The sequence below is a fragment of the Molothrus aeneus genome, chromosome 1 (assembly GCF_037042795.1).
Source record: "Molothrus aeneus isolate 106 chromosome 1, BPBGC_Maene_1.0, whole genome shotgun sequence".
NCBI classification, from domain to species: domain Eukaryota; kingdom Metazoa; phylum Chordata; class Aves; order Passeriformes; family Icteridae; genus Molothrus; species Molothrus aeneus.
The window spans coordinates 95,562,117-95,576,888 of NC_089646.1; the positions used below are offsets into that span (position 1 = coordinate 95,562,117).

Below are 14,772 nucleotides of genomic sequence, written 5' to 3' on the forward strand. Positions count from 1 at the left end.
AAATCAGAAAAAGAAAAACCAAAAACGCTTGAATCAGAATTTCACAGATTTCAGATACAGCTTTTCTTTCCAAATCTTTAAAAGTTTAAGAGAAGGTAAGGTCAAAATGCTGAACCTTGTAGCTGGGAAGAAAGGGGAGTATTTTTTTGTCATTTCCTTCACAGTGATGACAAAATTTTGCATCGGTTACTTAAATTTTACAAGATGCTCTTGCAGGCTAGACATATAATCTGTGATAAAATTTTAGGTTTTGTTTTGGGTAAGTTTTTTCTGTTTTGTTTTGTGGAGGTTTTTTGTTTGTTTGTTTTGCTTTTTTTGTTTTGTTTTTAACTAGATGATTAAGCTTGTAGTCTGTGTCTTCCTTACCAACATTTGAATTGATCTTTTAGTTTTCTTGGGTTCCTGGCCATAAAGTAACAACTTAATAAGAAATTATAGAGAAAGTCAAGTATTGTGGAGAGGGAAGGACAAACATAGTCTGTCTTTGTCAATCATCTTGCACAAGCTGGAATTTTCTCCACATGTCATTGTGGTGACAAGTATTGCATCACTGCAGTTAAGCTCTGAGGCGAGATAAGCATCATAAGCAATGGAAAATTAGTGAAATAAGAATTAGTTGAACTTTCCAATTAACCCTTCTAAGATTCCTCACTACAGACACAAGCAGTGAGGCAGAATTGTGTTGAGCAAAGATCTGTGCATGGATGTCTGAGCTAGCCCCAGGCCATGCTGGCACCACCATGCGGTACACACAGCACTCATGTGGAACTCTTCTGTTCCAGACAATCAACCCTGATTGCATGGGTGCCTTGTAGCTCAAGCTTCTTCAGGCCATGGTGATGATGATCCTGATGGAGATTTCTGTCAGGCAGTGAAGGAATCAGTGCTAGTTTAGGACCAGCCACGCTGTGCTCTGTGGCAAACTGCAGACATGCCTGCAGAGTTCAACTGCTCCATGAGGAGAGAGGCCCACCAAAGATGTGAGACTGTAAAGTTGTAGTAAAAACCAAACCGCCTAAAAGTCTTATTTCACAGAATCACAAAATTACGAGGGTTGGAAGGGACCTCTGAAGGTCATCTGAGCCCACTGCTAAAGCAGGTTCACCTGCAGCACATTGCACAGGATCACATCCAGGAGGGATTTGAATATTTCCAGAGGAGGAGAGCTCACCACCTCTCTGTGCAGCCTGTACTAGTGCTCTGAACAGTGCTTCTTCTCATGCAAATTGCCTTCCCTGTGTATAATTTAAAGACTGCACAAGATGGAAGTTGTGAATCTGCAGGGCATAGAAAGCACTTCATGGCTTCAAAAGAGAACCTCGCATCTTCTGTGTTTTGGAGCTCACATCTTCTGTGGGCTTATAGGTGGCAATAGTCACAGCTGCACAGCTGAGGTCTGGCATCCTACACTGTGCAAATATGGTGCAACTGTTGATATTCCTACTCAGCACAGACTGGAAGAGAATCAATAAAAAAATGGCACAACATAACCAATAAATACGGCATATAATCTTTTTTGAGTCAGCTTATAAGGAGCAGGAACAGGACATGTGCCTTTCATGTATTTCAACTTGCATTTAAAATGTATTAAATGTAAGTGATTTAGACTTTTTTATTTCATGTTCTAAATACAAAGAATCAGGACATTAGTATTTAGTGTTCTTTTAATTAAAATAGCAGTTTACTCTAAGCCCTGGAATTAATTACTTTTTGAACTGCTTCTCTGCTCTGCTAATAATGTTTGACAGTTTTAAAATAGAGTAGCTAGACTTGAGGCTATTCAGTTTAGTAGGCTGATGCAGAATACACTGAGAAAGATGAACTTTAATTTAAAAAACTGTCATGTGCAAGATCATACTATTCATTTAATGATGAAGACCTCTGTCAAAATTTGCATATGCACACTGTGAATAAAAGGCCATTCAGAAGATGGAAACTGAAAGTAATTTTAGCATTATTGACTTAATGATACTAAATTTTGTCCTAGCTATGACTTTAAAAAGAGCTATGACGTTAAAAATGCTGGGTTCAACATATTTTTGTTAATTATGAAAAAGTGTTACAGGACCTAAATGACAGGACATGCATTTTAAACTAGAAACAGAAAATTTTTAACCTGTAAAATCTTGTTCATGTAAATAATAGTCAAAGAAGGACTCCATATTTTTAGTTACCTTCTTGGAAAAATTGCAACTTTAGTGCTTACTAACATATTGCCCCAAAGCATAATGCAATCATTTTGTCTTATTTAGAATATTTTGATGCCAGTTCCCTGAAAGCACAACCCCATGTATACAGATTCCTATGTCTGTTAGTGTTTGTAATGAATCAATTTTACCTGAGAAAAGTCTTCAGTATTATCCATTAATATCCAAGTGTCTCCATTAGGGCTATACCTACTCGCCTTTTGTATGTACTCTTTCCATCTTCTGCCAACCTTCCCCTTTGTCCCCCATCTCAAGATTAAGAGAAAGAAAATACAATAAATGTCTAAATTATGTGTTAGTCTTGAAGCTAATCTTTTAAAATAAGACTTTACTTGGACTGACAAATATGTATCCAGCATCTTCAGTGAAATTTTATTGATTTACAACTGCCGATCAAGCCAGGCTTTTCCTTCTAATTCAGTGCTCCCAAATAACTCTTCCCACACTGCCTTCATCTCAGTCTAGTTTGGAGTCCATTATTTATTTACTTGTAGCTTTGCTGCTTGCACTATGTGTATAACTCATGTGCTGGATGTAGCAAAGATGCTGACTTGGAAATTAGAAACTTGCATGGAGCTTTCAAATTCCTTTCCCACAAGAGATTATAAATAAATGCTTTTTTTGAACCAGGTCTACAGTAATTAGTAATTTCATAGTATCTTGCAATAACTAATTTAAATTCAAAATATATGATTTGCCACCACCTCTGCTACTTTCTTGCAAGAATGAAATGTTTGGCAAGACAGCAAGATTCATCCACTTCTTTCCATGGCACAATATTATAAGTGTTCCACTTAAATAATAAATATGACTCACCCTGCCTCCCTAGTGTAAAAATGACTATTTGTCTTAAATGGTATAGTGAGCCCTATTAACAATTCCCTGGAAAAATACATTTAATTACAGCATTCCAATGGGACATTAATGAAATAAGAATTAGTTGAACTTTCCAATTAACCCTTCCAAGATTCCTCACTACTATGTAGGAGAAATGGTGCTGCTTCATCTTATTAAGGAGGTAATTTCTTTTGTCAGTACTAAAGAGAATATTTCAGGAAAACATCCAGATATCTATATAACTGAATTATACTTTCTCTTAAGTACTCTTCTTCATTCTTACAATGAAAAAGAGGTTCATACAGTCCATATATATGTCACATTATTTCTAAATACAGTTTTCAGATGGGACCCCCATTGAGTATTTGGGTTTATTTACCCTAAATAGAGATATAGGAAAAAAGAGTGCAGTAAAAGCTGCAATGGAATGGCTCAGAGGTAAGTGCAGATGAATTAGCTAATAAAAAACTAGTAATTTTTTGTTAATTTTTTATTATGTAGTAATCATAGTAGTTTTGTAAGGAACTAATTATCTATTTTAAAGCTAATTTTAACTTCTACGATTTCAGGTTTTAGTTTTAAATTGTGCAGATTCCCATGGTTTACCTTCCACTGTTGTCTTCAAATTCTTAACCTGTGATAGATGACTCAGAATAAAATCTTGGGAAGATTTGCCATGAGTCTCATGTGCTTTTACAGTTGTTTCTTTGAAAAATGATTATTTATAATTTTTTTCTCATTCTTTTGCTTATTTTTGGGAGGTTTTATTTGATGTTAGTTATTTTAGCCAGAGAGTAGTAATCACAAAATTCTTACTAGATGACTTGGAAAAGTGAAAATTTTTTTTAGTCTTCCTGTCCAACAGCTTTCTTCCAGACTTTGCCAATAACATGTATGGAATTTCTTGAGCTCTTTTATATAGCAACATGTCTGTGTTTAATTCATAAACCAAATCATCAACGTGTGAATGAAAAAAAAAAAACAATACAGCTAACAAAACAAACCCAAACAACCCCCCAGCCCACCCCACCTTCTGAACTGCCCTTGCTCTGGAAATGGTAGAATTAAAAGTTCTTGAAAACCTTAATTCAAGTGACAAATTTATCTCTTAAATGTGGAATCTGAGCTAGCACTTTTGCAAATGCCATTTGCTTCAGAGGGGATAGCTGGCAGAACTTTAGTTTTCTTCAAACTTTTTCTGGTAGGAAACCCCTATTAGTAAGAAATTGAAACTCCTATTAGTAAGAAATTTTTAAGCATGTGGCCCAATACATGTTTATTTATTTATTTATAAAATACAAAAATACAAACACTGACTACTGTACTAATTCATTGTATTTATTAAACCACATACAAAAAACAAAAATTAAGAAGGATGAGATAAGGATGAGCTAACAAACATTTTTTAAAAAATAGTTTTGTTTTGTTTTATTTCATTTATTAATGATGTAAAAAAAAAGTTCTTTCTGCACCCTAAAAGGTTGTATTATACACTCTACTAGTCCACAATTTCCCTCCATTTTGGAGACCACTGTTCTAAATAAAGAAAGAGAACTGAGTACAGTAGGCAACCTTGCCAATTCCTGTATGACCCCAAATAATTACTTTTTTATTCATTCCATTTCAGAGTTACACTAGTCAAACAGGATAAAAGAAAAAAAAAAAGAAGAAGAAACAAAAGTGTCCTGTAGAAGAGAAGTCTTTTATCCATTGAAATTGTGTGGTGTCATGTAAATCCAAGTTGCACTTATTAAATGCAAGAATTATGAAAATTATGAAAAACTGCAGTTGAAAAGTGTCAGATTTTTCTTCATTCCTTGTTTAAACTGCTTTCTTCTTATATTTAAGCGTTATCCCCCAGACTGGTTTGCAGAACAGAAAAGCACTTCAATTTTCAAGAAAACTGTGTCAGAAGAGATGTTCTAAATGTGTCATATTCAGGAGCACGTTTGTTGGAAGAGTGCAGACCCAAAGTCCTTCTGCACTTACAAGAGACAGTCTGTGAATGACCAGGAAATGGATAAGAGGAAAGATGTTATTTTAAGGGACTAAAAGGTTCCATTATCGTGATATCACACAGGAAGGTATATGTTATGCCTCTCTGTAAGTATTTCATCACAAAAGAATGGAATATATTTCAGTTTTTCGTGTTTCAGCCGCTGGCACTGAAAGCAATACTGACTAAGTCCATATTAATGTGCAATTCAGGGAAAAAAGGAGCCTGTCTGGAAGGTGAAATGGTTGGTACTGAGCTCTCCATGCCTGCTCTGTCCCTGTATTTATTTAGCACTAGTTTTACTCTGCTCCTGTGGGGCTGCATGCCCTTTAGAAGTTGGAAAACAGACTGCTCTAGGAACACATCACTCAGCTCAGTTTCATCTGTAAGAAAAACAGCTCACACACTCAGAGTCTGCTCCAATTTGCAATCCAAAATGCAGTAAGTGAGGGCAATTGGGAGATCCATTTTAGAACCACACTTTTTATCTGAGCTAAACCATGAATGTAGATGTGCTGATCAGCTTGATGATTCATTTCAGTGTTTCCAAATGTCACACTGTGTATGTTATACTGAGCCTGTAGTTTGGATTTGCTACATACTCGCAAAAAAATAAAAAATCATTCACAAAGAAATTGTGGCAAACAGTGCGTCTGTGATTACACATGACAGCATAGAATCCAAAATGTTTTTAAAGAAGGCATAAAGAAGAGAAATACTACTCTTGTATTTCTTCCTTCCCACTCTCAGAAGCATAGATTGCTTTCCATAAATAAGGAAGCCGGTGCCTTCTCCATTTCATAACTGTGCTGTTTCTTCCAGTTCAAGGAATGTTTGGTTGAAAATGTGGGAGAAACTGGTGGCAATTTTGAATCCTTTCAGTCTTTTGTCTACACAAAGAGGAATTAATTCCCTTAGTTTTTATAGGCTATAGTTAGAACAGTTATCAATGGCAGAGTTGGGGTAAGACAAGACTATTCAAAGCAGCCAAGAAAGGATGGACAAATGCTGGACAGGTTTTGTTTTCACAAGAAAGAATTTAATTGAGAAAGGTATGGAGTAATTTACCTAAGATTCCTCCGTGCTGGGGAATTTTTAAGTGTGAATAACTTACCATTTTAACAGAGATTGAATAATCTCTGGTTCAAGGAGAAAATAATGGAGATATATTATCTTACACACTAAACTGAAAGTAAGCCAAGTCTGTGCTGAATGTTAAGGAGTTTCTTTTTCTCTCTGAAACTGTTCCCCCACTTTATGATCCATTGTCACCCACTGTTTACAGACTCAAAGCATCACAGAGTGTTTGAGGTGGGAAGGGACTTCTGGAGATTGTCTTTTCCAACCCCCTGCCTGGACAGGGCCACTTAGAGCCAGTTGCCCAGGACTTCTGCTTTTGACATACATATAGGCTAACCACAGAAGGGAAGGACAGCAAAGCAGAATTTTTATTTTCTTTTCCTGACATTGAAACACCAGCATAACACAATTCAGAGGCAAAAGCTTTTTTTTCTATCTGTTGAAGAAAACTGTCCAGTGCTTCACATAGATCTCAATAGGAGATTGTACACTACTGTTGCGGACAAAACTGTGAGATATTTTCATGCTTATTTACCTTTTTCCATCTTGTAATCTCAATTTGGAAATGTTTCACAGTGCTTAAACTGGTCTATAAATGAGTGATCTCCTTTCTACCAAACCAACCATCTTCAAGCTGATCAGTGTCTTAAGTTTGCCCAAAGATGTCAGACAACAGGAAGGAAGTGCTTCATGTCTTGCTGAATAAAATATTCTGAGTTCAAACATATTGCTCTAAAAATCAATAGAAAAATTCAGCTGTGAATGTGAAAGAGAGAGGCCAACAAAATGCACCATATAAAGAGATTGCAGTGTTTAAAACTACAAAGAATAGCATTGTATGTACTGAATCAAGGAACATAATTGTGTTGGGTTTTCTTGCTTATTTTTAAAAACAAGATTCAGCTGACAACCAATATAGAACTAATAAAAGTACATTTCTAATCTAAAAGTGTAGTTGTCATTCCATATAATAAAATAAGCCAATGTTGTTACTCTAAGAAAAATGCAAAATCTAAAAAAACCCTTAAACTCATTTAAAAATCAATAGGACTTTTACCAAGCAAATCCAAAGACTTCCTAACACTACTAAGATGCCATTTGACACAATTGATTTTGGTTGTTAGGCTTTCCCATTTTTTTAAAACATTTCATGTTTTATTAAATGTCAGTCCTTTTCTTCCTTTTTAAATTTACTGCCTAGTAGAAATGTGAGGTTCTGGCAATTGTCTAGTTAGAGATGTAAAAATACATGCTAATTTTATAAAAGTTTAGCTGTAGAATTCCATAGTAATGGAAGATGTGCCCCCCTAAGAGCATGAGCTACTAGTTTACTGGTAGGAGCATTTACCAAAACTCACATAAAGAGATTTTGCAACAAAATGAGACATAAAGCCAAAAAAAGATGGTGGTGAACATTTCAGTAGTTGTATGAAGTTCAAAATTTCAAACTCTCTACAGAAGTGATATCTACTGGAGCAGAAAGCAATTTTGAACAATCTCTAAATTGCAAACCCTGGGTACTTGCTCATAAACACTTGCATAAGCTTTTTACATTCAATGGTGTAGATCCTGAGATATCTCCTTAAGGTCTCATTGCTAATGAGAACACTCAGTGGCCATTTTGGTCATGCCTCATTTATTTTGTGGATGTCTCCCTCCATAATGATGGTTACTGATTACATTTTGGCATAAACACACTTGGTATGTTCTACTTTCTGTTTCTCCATACTATTGCATTGGTGTCCTTAAAATTATGAGTGACAATAAAAGATCTAGGAATTTTAAAACTGGAAACATCCTATTTCAGAAAAGGAAAAATGTAAAGCTCACTGTTATATTATGTGACACAGCACATTTCCCAGAACAGCAAAATCAGCTGTTTTGTGCCTACTTGTTCTATTACCTTTTTTTTAAGTAACTATAACTTGAAACTTAGCCATATGGATGTCTGCATCATCCTGCAGAAGAAACATCTGACTGTCTGTAAACATTTGTATGACTATTTTCAACACAACCCTTTTTCTCTTACTCTACTGTTCCCTAAGATAGACTGCACATCTGTATAGAAGTTGATCCTATGGATAAATCAGCTGTCTTTCAATTACTCTACGAATAAAGTTCTGTAACTCATTGTGGATGAGAATAAGGAAGGTCAGAGAAAGTGCTGAGAGGGTTAGAAAGCAGAGTAGGGACAGTTTATTGAGATTAACAGCTGCAAACTTGATATTGCTCATGGCAAGATGGATTACACAAAACACGTGAATGCCTTCACAAAGTCTTACATCTTCTATATTCCTTATTATAAGGAGCTTACTCACAGCCCTGTAGCAGAACCCTGCGCCCTGCTCACCCTGCAGGATTTTTAAGAGCTCAGTCAGGCTGGCTGGGCTGATGGCTGGCTGGCTGGTTGAGTGGGTGAATCCTGCTAGCCAAGATCACCTCTGACTTACCCTAATGTGTACGCTGTTATTGCTGACTGCCTGCAGTCCTAAACATTGATAACAGATACAGTCTTCATTCCAGAGTATGGGGCAGACCATCCACAGGCTGAAAAAAAACCAAAAAACGCCGAGGCTTTTTATTAAAACATGGCTTTTTACTGGGAAAAATAAATAAATAAATACATGCATAAATAAATATCCAGGCTTCCTCATCATGCATCTTCCAGAATAGCTGCTGTGCTGCTCAGTGCTGTCCCAAAGGCAGCAAGGGTACCCACCTCATTAAAAGGTGCCTTGAAGACAGCAGGCCTCCCGCCTACGCTAACACAGCCCCAGCCCGCCGGCAGACCCCGGGATGCGGGACAGACCCGTCCGCCCTCAGCGGGCAGCCCGGCTCCGCGGAGCCGCGGGCACGCAGCCACCGCTGCCCTCCGACCTGCGCTCACCCCCCTCCTCCGTGCTTCTCCGCACCCGCGCAAAGCAGGATGCCGGGCTGTATTTCATGTGTAGTTGACTTACAGCCTCCTTCCCAACACCCCCCCTCCTCTCCCTGCCCCGGCTGCTCTTCCAGACACACTTTTCTTGTTGCAAACGGCGTGAGCATCAGGTGCGGGCAAGGAGGAGCGGCGCCGACCCCGCCTCCGAGATGCTGCTGCGGCGTGGGGAGCCCGGGGCAGGGACTGCGGGTATCCCGGGTGCCCTGGCTCTGCCCCCATCCCCGCGGGGGTCGGCGGCGTTCCCGCAGCCTGGCCGCCGCAACAGCGGTGCAGAGGAGCCGGAGGATGCCATCCTGTTCCCCTTGCACTTCTGTGACACAAATCTTCCCTTCTCCTCGTGCCTCCCCGCCGCCCCAGCCGTGCGCTTCGCTCCCTGTCCTTTCTTGGCGCCCTCTCCTCTCCCGGGCCGGGAGCGCCGGGGCCGCGGCGCTGCGGGAGTCAGAGGTGCGGGCTGCCGCGGCTCTGCAGGGCCGGCTCCCGGGGCCGAGAGGGGACACAGCCCTTTCTGCTCATCCGCTCGTCCTCCCCTCTTGTTTTCCATTGAGACCATTTCAGGCCCTCTCAATACTCTTATTATTAATATGTTTTCTCTACTAGATTCTGCCCCCTGTCCCTCCCGCCCTGACCACTAGCGCTCCGCAATCTCGTCAAAAGGATGGGTGTTTGGGGTGGGTTGTAGCTGGGGAGGAAGATAAGTCCTAGATGCGGGGGGAGGGCGGGAGAGAAAGGGAGAGATTTTGCAGTCGTCTCTGGGCTGATTGGAAGAGGTAATCATTGTATCTGCGGCCGGAGGATTAGCAGATAAACTTTTATTGCTCCCTTTTGTGCGTGTGTGTGCGTGTCTTTGTGCGTGCGTGGGTGTGGGTGTGTAGAGGAAGAAGTCTCTCAAAGGGGAAAATCTTTTCAATTTCCCTTTGGCAGGTGCAGGTCAAGGAGGAACTCATGAGCATTTTGTCTGATCCATGAACTGATTAGGAGAGGGGAAGCGATCCCTCTCCTCTTACCCTTCCTTTCCCAGTTTTGAAATCATTCCTTCCCCACCACTGCCGCCCTCCCGTCCTTCCCCTCCTCTTTCCCTTCCCCTTCCCCTCCACTGAATGAATGCAAGAGTCTCCACGGTTTTCTTCTGTTTCTCACCCTGGACTGGAGAAGTGAGGGGGCATCTATCTATCTTCATCCATCTCTTTCTCGCTCCATCCATTCTCAAGGGGATTTCAGACCGTGCAATGTGTTTTCAGCCTCTTGCCGCTGCTACCACTTGATACTGTGTTATGCGCAGGGAGAGGGTTTTGCAAAAATGGATTTATTCTATTTTAAAGGATTTCTTCTCTAATAAGGTTCTCATTGCACACAAATATGACTAAATCCCCTATTTGGTAAATCTTTCTCTACCCCACCCCTCCTCTTTGGGTTCCCTCCCGCCCGCCCCCACCCCTTCAGAGGAGCAAGCACAGGGAGCTGATGACGGACCCATTAATCCCTTCTTCAATGCATCAAAAGAAGCCGAAGGGCTGGAAGTCGCTGGGCTCGGAGTCCTGCAGGAAATGCTTCGATCTGCTTTTGGTTCTGTATGAAACTGGTGACTAGGGGCTCGGCTCGCTCCGCCGCCGCCGCCCGCCGGCACCTGGATGCGCGGGCCGCCGCCGCCGCCTTGCCCGCCGCCGCCGCCGCCGCCGCGATGCACCGCTCGTGGCGGTGCTGGTGATCGCTCGGGTGTGATGGGATTGAGCCGGCGGTGATCATTTGAAGGCGGTGAGGGAGAGCGAGGGTGAGGAAAGGCTGCTCGGCTCTGCTGTGTGTGTGGGCTTTTTTTTTTTCTCCTTTTTTTTCTTCTTCTTCTTCTTTTCCTACTTCCATCCTCTCCCCGCCACTGGAAGTCCTCCCGTATCTAAATGGAATTAGTGGAGACCGAAGCCCCTTGTGTAAGGAACAGACATGACCCATGGGCGCAGCTTCTTTCGCAGTGAGTATCAATCTCCCCCTTCCCACCCCCGACCGAGCTCCGCTGCCGCGCACGGGCTCCTGCCCTCCGCTGCTCCACACCTGGCTGGCTAACGGGACGCCCAGGCTCCCTGGGCCAAGGGGCGAACTCCCCCCACGCACACACAGCATCCTCTCCCCCACCACGCTGCGGAGCACCGGAGGAGAGCCGGTGTCTGCCAGCGCCGTGGGGCGGGCGGCGGGGCACGCTCCCGGGGCTGGAGGCTTTCACCTGGGCACGACAGGTTTGGTGGCTTTTGCCGCGCCGGCAGAGAGCGGGGGGAGCTGCCGCCGCCGTGGGGCCCCGGCCGTGGCTCGAAGCGGCCGCCGAGGGTGAGGGGGCGCGGGGCAGCGGCGGGGGCGGGGGCGGCCGCACCGGGCACGGATCCCGGAGAGCTGCGGGGCGGGGGCGGCGCTTTCGGCTGAAATCCACCAGGATTAGCAAGGAGGCACCGAAAGATATCACCTACTCTTCCAAGACCTTAGGGGCCTCAAGGCGCGAGGTGGGACTCCCTCTCCCGCCTCTGCTTTGCGGAGGGTCCGCTGTTCTGAAGGGGCTTGACTGGCCCCAGTTCCTCCCAGCACTTCTCTGTGCGCCCACACCTGTACAATAGCGCTATGACCAGGTATTGCTTGTCCAACAACTCTTCGCCAGGCTAAGCCACGTCTGTGCCAAATCACAGCCTCCTAAATGCCTGGCCAAGAGATAAATCACTTAATGTACAGCTTGTAATGAAAAAAATGCACAGATCCAAAAAAGATGGAAAGATGCGTAATCAGAGTGGCACTAGAAAGCACGATTATAATTACACCCGTGATTAAGAGGGAAAGGGGGAGGAGGAAGACCGTGAGAATGCAACAAGAAATTCTGTGGAAACTTCTTTAAAATAATTCCAAAACCGAGATAATGACAATATTGTTGCTATGCTGCCAACACTTCCCAAGTGACAATTTTCAAAGAGTGAAGGTTCCATGGTTGGTCCCTTTGGGGTCTTGTTTTTTCTCCCCCCTCTCTGAAAAGCACTGTTATTTTTCTGTGGCTTGAGAAAGAAAAAGGCATGAGAAATTCAAACCTGAAATTGGGTATCAGGGGTGCATTTGTGCAGAGGGATCATAGAATAAAATGGTCTGCCTTGTCTGCTTGAATAATATGTATTTGTGTTGGCTTTTCCCAAGAAGATCACAATTTTAATTACTTTCTGGCAACTTGCATATTTTGGTGCTGCTGTTAATAACACTAAAACAAGAGCCTTTTTCTTTTTTCTTTTTTCTTTTTTTTTTTAACATGGGAGAAGTGTTTCACTTTATCTATCCAAATGTTAGATATTAGATGTGTAGAATAAAGCCAAAACCCTCAAACACCTAGTTTCTACGTCTCTGCTTGTCTATTAGATTTATTATCAAGATTATTTTGACTGCTTATCACTAGCAAATACTGATATAATGACATTTAAGTAAAGCTCTATGCTTTAGGAAAACAGCTTGGTTTGGAAACCTCTTTTCTAGCAGTTACAGCTGGAACTGAAAAGATCTGTGGGGCTTTTGTCATCTTGATAATGATATATCTGTGACTTGGACCAACTTTCTTTACTTCTCTGAACTTCACTTTTTTCTGTATAGAAAATGAGGGGAGATCTAATAGATAAAGATGTTTGAAACGAACATGTAAGAATCATATATGCATTGTTATTAATTGCCTAAAAGAAACTCTTCTCACATGGAGTTTGGTTATCGTGTGTCCTATTCTGGCTTCCACAAATTTATGGGCAGAAGGAACACTGGCAGCTGATTCCACATTTGAACACCAATCCACTTTACACTATTGAGAAATTAGGTGTAGGCTGGTGAAGATTACAAGTGTAGATGCATTATGACCACTGCATGAAACACAGCTATAGGAAATGAGCAACTCAGTAAAGGGGTGACTCCTGCCTTGCCTTTGGATTTTGACAGAGTTGGCAGGCAGAGTCCGAGCTGGCCTGTATTTCCAGAATTCATCCCTGAGGAGAGTAAAGGCATGAATGGCTAGGTAGCATTCAGATGTGAGCAGAAGGTGTAGTGTTCTCACTGAATGCCTGTGACACACAAGAGTTTTAACTATCAGTGCTGCCAACATCTATCCCTAGGGGCTGTGAGCCTGACCAAGAAATAGTGAATTTGCTGCCAAGCCTTCATTTTCCCAGAATTTCAATCTTACCCTGCTTAATAGGGCAGCCATCATCCATGCCTCAAACCCTCTGTCACATGGGAAAGGTCAAAGACATAGAAAAAAGGATCTCAATGCCATCAGAATACTGGAAATATGGATACTGCCTTCTTTTGGAGTGAAAATTGCACATCAATTGTGATAAAAAAGGTGAAAATGTTGAAAGCACCATCTTGGAATGGATCATAGTTACTAGCCCATGGTGGCTTTTAGTGTCTCTTAGGGAAAATAAGAAGAAAGTATGCCATTCAATTACTTTTATTAATTGATCAGTTCCTCGTCATAGTCATCAACAAAATGGTAGCTGACTGATCCAAAATGCTCTGAATAAGCATGCAGCTACATTTCCACCTTAAGGTCAGTGCAGCCTGGGCACTGTGTTTGGGCCTAATGCCAAGCTAGTCGGGGCAAAGCCCTAAGCACTCCAAGAACCGATGGATCTGTTCTCTTCTGCACTTGCTATTCCACTTTCTCTGAGAGCCAAAGAAGATATGAATGATGACAAGAAAATCAGTGTGTGATTTCTTCATCAGGTAGCTAGCTAGTGACTTTGATCTTCCAAATGAGTCTCATTATGACTCTACAAAGTGTTTGCCTCTTATCCTTTTCTAGTCAAACTGTTACATTTGGAAATTCCCAGAAGCCCAGTCATTATCTTCAGGTCAAAGTCCCTTTCAGAAAGGTTGCATTTGTTTCCAAGAGGCATAGTTGTCCTATCACAGTTGGAGACAGCAGATACCTGTTTACAAAGTGGGCTGCAGATTCACTGCAGCAAAAAGCAACACCCTCTCAACAAGTCAAACTAGATTAATGAGATTGTTAAGCACACACAATAATTTACTTCACTAGAGATTTGCAAATGCTTGATGGATGTGAAGAACCCAACCTCTAACTTCTTTCCTACTCCCAGTACTCATTTTCAAATTTTATTATGCCACAGTGAGAGACATTTAGTACATACAGTGGCACTGAAATTTAGTCTCCCTCTGTTAAAAGCAGCCACTTTTCCACTACTGACATGAACTATTATTATATAAATAGGTATTGGTAAAAATGTTTTTCTCTAATATTAAAGAAAAAGGAAAAAAAAAGGATGAGAACATCAGTGCCTGTGGATTTTGTTTTAAACCCAAAGATTTCCTCTTTATTTGCATACATTTGCAAAGATAAGTACTTACAAGAACAGGCCATGAAGAAACTTGCTTATACAATATGTGCAATTAAAAGATGCAAGTAAAAATGAAACTTTTTCTTTACAGCAATGCTATTTCATTTGTATTCTTGTGAGATATATGAGTACAAGTCATTTGATTGCAGAAACTATCACTCTGTGATATTTAATGCATATTTCTCTTTCAGTTGTAGCAAGTCTAATCATCCTACATTTGTCTGGGGCAACCAAAAAAGGAACAGGTATGTAAACATGAAACATTTTTGTTAGACAATTTATTAGAGACCAAAATATGGATTTGAGTTTTAGTTTAGTTTTTGAAATTTTCATAGCCCATTTACTTCCAGTGTCTGCCCT

The 14,772-nt window shown here is 41.3% G+C and overlaps 1 protein-coding gene across 3 annotated transcripts in view; it reads left to right on the forward strand.

The window, feature by feature from the left end:
- The first annotated feature begins 9,892 nt into the window (after window positions 1-9,892).
- The window catches only part of NETO1 (neuropilin and tolloid like 1), a 63,083-nt gene continuing 58,203 nt past the window's right edge, over window positions 9,893-14,772 (forward strand). The window contains exons 1-2 of one of the 3 annotated variants that reach the window (XM_066561160.1): window positions 9,893-11,021; window positions 14,604-14,657. In XM_066561160.1, coding sequence (XP_066417257.1) covers window positions 10,994-11,021; window positions 14,604-14,657 — 82 coding nt within the window. In that variant the 5' untranslated portion in view covers window positions 9,893-10,993. The remainder of the gene's footprint in view (window positions 11,022-14,603; window positions 14,658-14,772) is intronic. The other 2 variants (XM_066561153.1, XM_066561146.1) reach the window with 2 other exon arrangements.